Below are 8,710 nucleotides of genomic sequence, written 5' to 3'. Positions count from 1 at the left end.
GCTTCTTAGCATTCTTTATTATTCATGTTCAGCAGCAGCTGTTTGGACATTTTGCACTGAAGGAGACAAGGAGCTAAGTTTATGCTAACAGCTGCTAGTTAGCCGCTTACTCAGCGCGTGCTAGCTTGAAAGTTTTTTATTAATTTTTAAAAATTATGTATCAGAGCAGAAATGTTTTCTTCCCCCGCTGACTAAAAATACTCCTTCATGAGTCATTTCACTTCTTCCATCTGGACCAGCAGCTGGCCTTCTTCCACTTTTGACCTCTTGACCTTTGCCTTCCTGCACAAGTACGCCCACATGGGAGCGCCACTTCACTTTTTAAAGACAACCACCACCAAGGGAATAAATATCATATTTAAAACAAAACAAAAAAAAAATAAAAATACGATGACTCAAGCAGTTTTGCGGAGTCAAGCTAGCACAAACAAGCACTTAAAAATACAGACCGAATTTAAAATATTTTATTCACATTTCAAACCGTAACCGTGTAACATAAATATACAAACTTGTACAAAACATGTAAAAGCTATATTTGGGAACATCATAAAATCAATGAGAGTGAACATGGCATCCATTCAGGCGGCAAGGCTTCCTCAAAATAGTGCTTCAAAATCTGGTCGCCGAAAAAGACCAAGTAAAAGCCATCGTGCCACTTACAAAATGTGTCTCTGTTAAAATAAAGACCTCTCCAATAAACGCCTTACCTCTCATAAATGGATGAATTTTGGGCTAAACCGTAGATAAAGTGACAAAATATTATCAAATTAGGACCTGTCATTTACACCTTACCTTTAACAAACAAATCTCTTTCGGGTTAACTGTGGACAAAAGTCCATCCTACAGAATCTTCGAAAAGGAATTTGTAGGGCTCTCGTTTTCCAATACGCGTCTTACCTCTTGTAAAGTAACAAGTTGGGACTTTTCACGAAAGGCTCAAAATATTCGGAACAGCCGTCGCTATGATGCAGTGCGGAAAACGCAAGCACAATGACGAATACATTTGGAATAATGAATACCTCTCTTCGAATAAGTTCCTCAACCTTGTGGGGTCAGCAGAGGCAGGAGTCCAGGTGCTCGTTGATCTTTGACTCCTGCACGCTGGCCTGACAAACAGGACACGTGACCATCGCCGGCAAAGACGGCGACGACGACGACGAGGTGGCGGCGTGGCTACTCGTCGGCGCCGATTCCGTGCCGTCTTTGGTCTCCACCTTCAGCCTCTTGTTGAAGCCCTCAAAGACGCCGGCCAAGTCGTTCAGCGGTCGCTTCTTCCACTGAGGAGTGTTGGCGACGGCGTTCCACGACGGACGCTCGGACGGCGGCGGGGACGACGTGGATTGATGGTTCTTGTGATGATGATCCGAAGCGGAAGGCGAAACTAAAATCCGCGTCGGTGACTTTGTTTTACTTGGCGAGTCGGCGATGAGTGAATGATTTGCCAACTTGCCGTTGAACAAAACATCAATAGAGGTCTGCTTCAGTCGATCCGGTTCTTCATGCTTGCCGCTGCTAACGCTATGACGACCAACACCGTGGCTACCATTGCCGATGGCAAAGTTGCTCCCGATGCCGTGACCACCGACGCCGTAATTGTCGCCAACGCCTTGACGAGGCTTTTGGATTTTAACGGGCGATCCGTTAATGTTGACAAACACTCTGGTATTAGCGACTGATTTCTTGGCAGGTGCCTTCAGGTCCTGCGCCGCCGGCTGTCCCACCGCAGGAAGGACTCGAGCCGGGGGAGAAGGCGGCACGTGTTTCGCGACTGTGGAGGAGGCGGGGCCAGCTGACATCGTCACAGAGGAGGAATTCCCGCCCAGGACGAAGCCTTTGCCGCTGAATGCGATCACGTCCCGAATGTCCCGACTTCCTGAAATTGACAGATAATTATTCATCGTTCGATTAAACTTAATCTCGATGGATTCAATTTAAAATAATAAAAACATCAGAATTTGAAACATCTAGTAGGGGACCTTTTATTCAGATCGCAGAAAGAAATATTTCAAAGCCAAGGAAAAAAAACGTGGTGCTTTAAAAAAATGAAATAAAGTTAAAAAAATGGCAGAATGAATCGTATTTTTTTTAAATCTCAAAATTAAAAAGACAAATTTACTATTAAAAAATATTAAATAAGAGATAAGTAAAAATAAAACAACAAAATAACAAATGAGCGCCTAAGATGAGAAAAATAAACAATCCCTTGTTTGTTTGTTGATAATATAAACAGGCATACAAATATACAAACATGTACAATTCTATTCACAAAAAGATGAACAAAGAAAAAAAAAGATTATCCCCCCAAAAAAATCATAACACTACCTGCTGGCTTTTCAACAGCGGGCATCTTTTTGTCTTTTTTGGCCTCCTTCTTCTTGCCATAGCCGTCGGGCTCCTTTACCTTGGTGTAGGTGCCCCCGCACGTCCTCTGGTGGTCCTCCCACCAGGGGTCCAGGGCCGAGGGGGCCCGATTCATGGCCCTCTTGACGAAACCCAAGTACAGCTTGCGCGTCTGGCACGGCCCGTCGCAGCGCCACCAGTGCTGGCGGTACACGTCCACCTCGTCATTGAAGTTGTGGTACACCTGGCAGGAAGGGGGGGGGGGGGCTTCCATTAAAGCAAGAAAGAATTGCGTGAGGGAAGGGAAGCGAGCGCAGGGGCTCACGGTGATGTTGGCGCCGCTGTCTTTGTTGATGCGGTTCATGTGCTTGCAGAACTCGGGCCCGTGACCGTCACGGTCTCGGTTGTTCTGCGTCACGAACAGCAGGGCGTGGATCATCTCGTGCAGGAGCGTCTGACCAATACACCCCAAGCATTATACAACAAAACATGCATTATACAATTATATCAAAATACGATTATTACACATTTGTAAAAATAGTGCTATGAAACACCCGACAAGGGGTGGTCAAGCAGGATATGCGAGCCGTCGAGGTGGTCTCACCTCCACCAGGTCTTTGCGGGGTCTGAGTTTGAGCAGCGGCTCGCTGAGTCTGATCGAACAAAGTCCGCCGCGACCCTCGTAAGAGCACACGCCGGCACACCTGCGACAACAGACAACATTTAGCATCACGGAAAACAGCAACAGAGGATTACAGGATGCCACTTGAACATTTAGACCTGGTGAAGCTAATTCTGAGATTTGCTTCAAAATACCAAACATATTTGAAGAGAATTGCTTCAGAATTGCTTGCTTGACCATTAGAGTTTCTCGTTGTTGGCCTTGAGTGCACGCTTGTCAAGGAGAAAGACATGATCGAAGAGGGGAAGTTTTTTTTTTTTTTTTTGATTTTTAAGTTAGGCTTGACTGGCCACTTTAGAGTGCCTCGTTGTCACAGCGTGGAAAAGCTCTGCAAGGATTTGGTGGGATCAATTCAAGTCACCTTTGGCTTTAAAGTGCATATACAGTATATGTCTATGCACGACTCACAGGGTCATCCTGGGGCTCCACTTGACCTCCACGCCGCTCAGTTTTCCCCAAAAGAACCTGTCGTTGAACTCCAGGAACATCGCACGCACATCCGGGGTGGGGTCCAGCGTCTCCCACGACGCGTCCACGACGGATAGCGGTCTCTCGGCCTTCCAGGGAGCGAGAGGCCCGTCGTTCGCGTCATTGTCGAACTGCTCCTGAAGCTGCAGGGCAAGCGCATAGTCGTCATCCATGTTAACTCTGAACCCAGGGCCTCCGAAAAGTGACATCCACACTGCAACTCTGCGAGCGCCTGTGGAGTGTAAACTTCGTGGCTACTTATTGTCAAATAAGAATTTTTTTATTCGACAAACTAGGGAAATGAACGACTAGCTGAGCTGTTTACAACATTTGCCGCCAGTATAGCCCATAAAGGGCGACTTGATCCGGGTACTGATTTCAAAATAAAAGGAGTTGTCCAATAATTGGTGTGAGAAAAGTGATGTAACACCGTGCCATTTTAAAGGCTCTCAATCAAATAATATTTAAATGGATTTATAACCGTAGTTCTGTATGTTCCGAGTAAGTGTGAACATCCCCAAAATTCAGAAATGTTACACTGACAGGACCACATTCACTTCTGCTTTTGAGTCTAATTAACTTGATAGAAACGAACTTCCGTATCCGGAAGTCAGTGGGACAGTTAAAAACACACTCGGTGTTTATCAGTTGTTCTCAAATAACATGACATACTGAAAACTCGTTTTTATGATCAATTCACAGACACAAATAAACATATTTTCATTGAAATTTGATTCATCGTGTTTTAAAAATAGATTATAGTGGGCCAGCCTTTTTTTTTCCCGATCTCATGACGTACGAGGGTGTCACCCTGCTTCCTGTTTAGGTTGCTAGCTGCCATGAACCATTTGAACCTCGAATGACTCCTTTTCTGTTCATTTTAGCCTATGTTTCTTAACAATTTTGTCAAAGGTTGTAACTTAGTCACAATTTAAGATGTCCGAACCGGGAAACAGACTCCGCAGGTTGCTGGAGTCGCCCAATTTCGACCCACAGAATTACGTGAAGCAGCTTTCCCAGCAGTCGGATGGCGATCGAGACCTTCAGGAGCACCGACAAAAGATCCAAAACCTGGCCGATGAGACGGCCCAGAACCTGAAAAAGAACGTCTACAAGAACTACCGGCAGTTCATCGAGACGGCCAAGGAGATCTCGTACCTGGAGAGCGAGATGTACCAGCTGAGCCACATCCTAACGGAGCAGAAGAGCATCATGGAGAGCATCACCCAGGCGAGTGTTGCCATGAGAAACTAAAATATGATGTGCTTAGCAACTTTACCTACACAAATAATGTCCCCCTAATGCAGGCCCTGTTATCCACCGACAAAGATGAAACCTCCAAGGAGATGCAGGCCGCCTTCCCTAAGGAGAGTGAGGAGGTGAAGCAGAGGAGCCTCACCTCCCTTCTGGAGAAGGTGGAGGGAGGCAAGACCATCATGGACACCCCCGGGAGGCACCTGGTATACAATGGCGACTTGGTGGAGTTTGATGTGGACAACATGTCTCCCGTCCAGAAGGTACACGCCTTCCTCATGAACGACTGCCTGCTGATCGCCACCTGGCTGGCCAACCGGCGCGGGGCCGTAAAGTACAAGTACAACGCCTTGTACGACCTGGAGAGCTTCGCCGTGGTCAACGTGAAGGACAACCCACCTATGAAGGACATGTTCAAGATCCTCATGTTCCCCGACAGCCGCATCTTCCAGGCGGAGAACAGCAAGATCAAGAAGGAGTGGCTGGAGATTTTGGATGAAACCAAGAAGAACAAAGCCAACAAAGAGCACGGCAAGAAGGAGGAGGAGAAGACGCCGACGTCTCCCATTCGGGTTGAAGTTTCCACCAATCCTTTTGATCAGGATGATGACGACGAGCAGGCTGAGGTGGGGTTGCAAAATCCTATTCATATTTTAAATTGGAAACTTCACATTGGACATCTGGGTGGGAGAGAAGAAGGCTCAAATCATAATTCAAGCCTTAATTGCTCTGCATTAGTCAAATGACATGTAAACGGTTTGTTTACTAGTGGTGCCATCGGACATTTTATCACCCAGAAGTATGTGCGCCATTGTGGTATAAATGCCTCCTGTCAAAGAACCTATGATGTAGTTTTAACTGAAAATATTCCACCTCTTTTCTACCTGAGGTGGAGGAGAGTGTGGACCTCGGTCTGGAGTGGATCCAGGAGCTGCCCGAGGACCTGGACGTGTGCATCGCCCAGAGGGATTTTGAGGGTGCCGTGGACCTGCTGGAAAAGCTCAATGAGTACCTGAAGGAGCAGCCGCTGACGACCAAGGTCAAGGAGCTGCGGGCCAAGGTGGACGAGCGAGTGAGGCAGCTGACCGATGTCCTGGTTTTTGAGCTGTCCCCGGACCGCTCGCTGCGCGGCGGACCTCAGGCCACTAGGAGGGCCGTGTTGCAGCTCATCAGGCTAGGTGATTATGTTACAGTACACCAAAAAGAAGGAACCGCATTCAACAGCAAATTGACAGTTAAATGAATCAATGTCAAGAGACAAAATAACACAGCGGCAACACGGCATACCGACAAAAACTGAATGTTCCCAGGCCAGTCCACCAAGGCGTGCGAGCTGTTCCTGAAGAACCGCGCGGCGGCCGTGCACACGGCCATCCGGCAGCTGCGCATCGAGGGCGCCACGCTGCTCTACATCCACAAGCTTTGCAACATCTTCTTCACGGGCCTGCTGGAGACGGCCAAGGAGTTCCAGATGGACTTTGCCGGCAACACGGGCTGCTACTCGGCCTTCGTGGCGTGGTCCCGATCGGCCATGAGGATGTTTGTGGACGCCTTCAGCAAACAGGTGAGGCCGGGGGTCGGCAAAATATGGCCTACGCTACTTTCTTTAATCCGACCCGTCAATCACTTACATGATCAACAGTTCTGGAACGTTCGTTCCATTAAATTAGCTGCTTTTTTTTTTTGGTCTAATCATTGACGATGTCGGGGCGTGGCATGAAGGTGTTCGACAGCAAGGAGAACCTGTCGACGGCGTCCGAGTGTGTGAAAGTGGCCAAGGAGCACTGCCTCCAGCTGACCGACATCGGCCTGGACCTGACCTTCACGCTGGAGTCTCTGCTGGTGAAGGACGTGAAAGCGGCCCTGCTCAGCTACAAAGACGTCATTGTCGAGGCCACCAAGCATCGCAATTCTGAGGAGATGTGGAGACGGATGAACCTCATGACGCCGGAGGCTCTCGCCAAGCTCAAGGTGATCACAACTCGAATGGGAACAGTTGGATCAAGCGTGGCTTGATTGGTCATGCCCGGAGAGGGAGGCAAGGATGACGTCATCGAAAAGTGACTGCAGCGTTAATGTCGGCAACGCTACATTACTGTAGTATGGAGCTCACCCATGACCCACATGTCAATGATTATCGATAGGTTTTAAAATACAACAGAAGTTTTGATTTACTCTCTTTTTTTTTCGTCTGCACGCAGGAGGAGATGCGCGCCAGCGGCATGTCGACGTTCGACGCGTACACGGGCGCCGACTGCTGGGTGAACCTGAGCTACACGCTGGTAGCCTTCACCAAGCAGCTGCTGAGCTTCCTGGAAGAGGCCCTGAAGCTTTACTTCCCCGAGCTGCACACGGTGCTGCTGGAGAGCCTGCGCGAGATCGTGGTGGTGGCCGTGCAACACGTGGACTACAGCCTGCGCTGCGAGCAGGACGCCGACAAGAAGGCCTTCGTGGTGCTGAATGCCGCCTTCCTGCACGACTGCGTGCTGCCCGAGGTGGAGCGCCGCTTTGAGGAAGCCGTGGGGAAGCCCGCCAAGCAGCTGCGGGAATTACGCAAGAGCACCCGGCCCGTCAGGATCAACCCAGAGAGCACCACGTCTCTTGTCTGACCTCCTCTATGCTTCCCTTTTCACCCATTGGACTTGAATAAAAGGAATGAAGGGGTGGAAAATTACCTGAAATTTTTTGGGAAAATTGCCGTAAATACAGTGAACCAACATACAGTACGCCTATTTCTTGTGAATGCAACCTGGCTATCAAAGGGCAGTATTGTCTTGTAGAGACAAATTTAAGATCGTCACAACTACAATGAGGACACAAGTCCTTTGCTGCCATCTTGTGGCATGTATAGGAAATTACATTTCATCTTGAATGACATGAGATTGACCAGGTGGAAGTTTGGTCCTCAAGGTGGGTAATTTAAACGAAAGAGAGCAACACAACAATTCTGCCTTTACTAAGATAAGACTGCTCACATTTTGATGGACAATGTCTGCTAGTGGCGTATACGATATCAAAGAATATTCTTGAATCATGTGACGAATGGATACAAAAGAGGGATATGAAAAGGTATCACTGCACATTTAAACAACTAACTGCTATACTAGTTTTGAACGCATGCACACGGTAATAATTAACATCTTTTTACAAATATTTGGGAATTTATTAACCGCACCATAATCCCTATTTTTTTTCCTCAAAACACCCGATATCGATGTGTTTATTACGATGATCAAGTACCCAAATTTGATCACTACCCTGATTCTAATTGGCATCACCGGTACCCTTTTGTGGCAGTGTCAACACATCAAAAGCCAAAATTACCTTTCCCCTGCGCGAATGAATGCACAAGTGTGTCAAATGTACTCCTTGCGCGGCTAATTTTAGTCTACTCACCGCACACGATTCCCGCCTCGTTATGATCGCTCACGCTGAGGGAATTCTGCGCCAGGAGCAAATCGGACCACGCTCGAGTGGAGGAATTCATTCAGGGATGTGTGTCCGGGGGATTACTCATGTGTTGCTTTCACATGCCTCACTTGACACAAAAAGCCAGCACGAGAGTTGTAACAGAAGAGTCGGAATTTCTCCTCCGCATGGCACATACAATCCAGGAGTGGTTTCTTGCAGCATGCTGAAAACCTGCAGTCAGATATACAGTATAGATGACATCAGCGTCTGGTTTGTGGTATGAAATAGGGACACGATATCAGGTGTTAAACTTCACACACAGTCATGTAAAAAGTGGAGTAGTGATTGGACAATTGCTTCCTTGGTGTTCTGTAAACCAAACCTAGTATGCAACTGTATCTGGATTTTGGGCTGTTATATTTCCACTTCCCCTGTAGCTTCACCCCTTGCAGAGTTCATACCTGTATAAGATTTTCCATCGCGGAGTGCAGGAACTTCTGCAGAAAAAAAAAAACCATTCTTGTTGCCGTTTATGCAGAACAGCAACATGGTTTT

At 47.6% G+C, this 8,710-nt stretch overlaps 2 protein-coding genes across 3 annotated transcripts; one reads left to right on the top strand and one right to left on the bottom strand.

The window, feature by feature from the left end:
* Positions 1-448: 448 nt before the first annotated feature.
* sprtn (SprT-like N-terminal domain) lies at positions 449-4,419 on the bottom strand. The gene is made up of 5 exons (XM_019882734.1): positions 3,431-4,419; positions 2,945-3,044; positions 2,666-2,794; positions 2,323-2,584; positions 449-1,873 (listed from the first exon to the last, which is right to left on the bottom strand). The coding sequence occupies exons 1-5, from the start codon at positions 3,697-3,699 to the stop codon at positions 1,053-1,055; spliced, it is 1,581 nt and encodes a 526-aa protein (XP_019738293.1). The 5' UTR covers positions 3,700-4,419; the 3' UTR covers positions 449-1,052.
* On the top strand, positions 4,298-7,689 carry exoc8 (exocyst complex component 8). Of its 2 annotated transcripts, XR_002169781.1 has the most exons (7): positions 4,298-4,720; positions 4,798-5,370; positions 5,634-5,922; positions 6,055-6,308; positions 6,467-6,715; positions 6,946-7,410; positions 7,483-7,689. XR_002169781.1 is itself a non-coding variant. In XM_019882732.1 (6 exons), exons 1-6 carry the CDS (start codon positions 4,427-4,429, stop codon positions 7,351-7,353), a joined length of 2,067 nt encoding a protein of 688 aa, XP_019738291.1. In that variant the 5' UTR covers positions 4,298-4,426; the 3' UTR covers positions 7,354-7,433. The 2 variants fall into 2 exon arrangements, 1 of the variants encoding a protein (XP_019738291.1); XM_019882732.1 differs by lacking the exon at positions 7,483-7,689 and having other exon boundaries at positions 6,946-7,433.
* The last annotated feature ends 1,021 nt before the right edge of the window (positions 7,690-8,710 follow it).

Source organism: Hippocampus comes, unplaced genomic scaffold (assembly GCF_001891065.2).
Source record: "Hippocampus comes isolate QL1 unplaced genomic scaffold, H_comes_QL1_v1.1 scaffold5, whole genome shotgun sequence".
In the NCBI taxonomy this organism is placed as follows: domain Eukaryota; kingdom Metazoa; phylum Chordata; class Actinopteri; order Syngnathiformes; family Syngnathidae; genus Hippocampus; species Hippocampus comes.
Note: the sequence above shows the minus strand (reverse complement) of the source record. Positions and strands in the feature narration are given on the sequence as shown.

Coding starts and splice junctions, on each gene's coding strand:
- sprtn (XM_019882734.1), bottom strand. CDS start 3,699: ATGTCACTTTTCGGAGGCCCTGGGTTCAGAGTTAACATGGATGACGAC. Junction 2,795..2,944: donor CCCGCAAAGACCTGGTGGAG/GTGAGACCACCT, acceptor TGTATTGGTCAG/ACGCTCCTGCACGAGATGAT. Junction 1,874..2,322: donor CGCTGTTGAAAAGCCAGCAG/GTAGTGTTATGA, acceptor TGTCAATTTCAG/GAAGTCGGGACATTCGGGAC.
- exoc8 (XM_019882732.1), top strand. CDS start 4,427: ATGTCCGAACCGGGAAACAGACTCCGCAGGTTGCTGGAGTCGCCCAAT. Junction 4,721..4,797: donor TCATGGAGAGCATCACCCAG/GCGAGTGTTGCC, acceptor CCCCTAATGCAG/GCCCTGTTATCCACCGACAA. Junction 6,716..6,945: donor AGGCTCTCGCCAAGCTCAAG/GTGATCACAACT, acceptor GTCTGCACGCAG/GAGGAGATGCGCGCCAGCGG.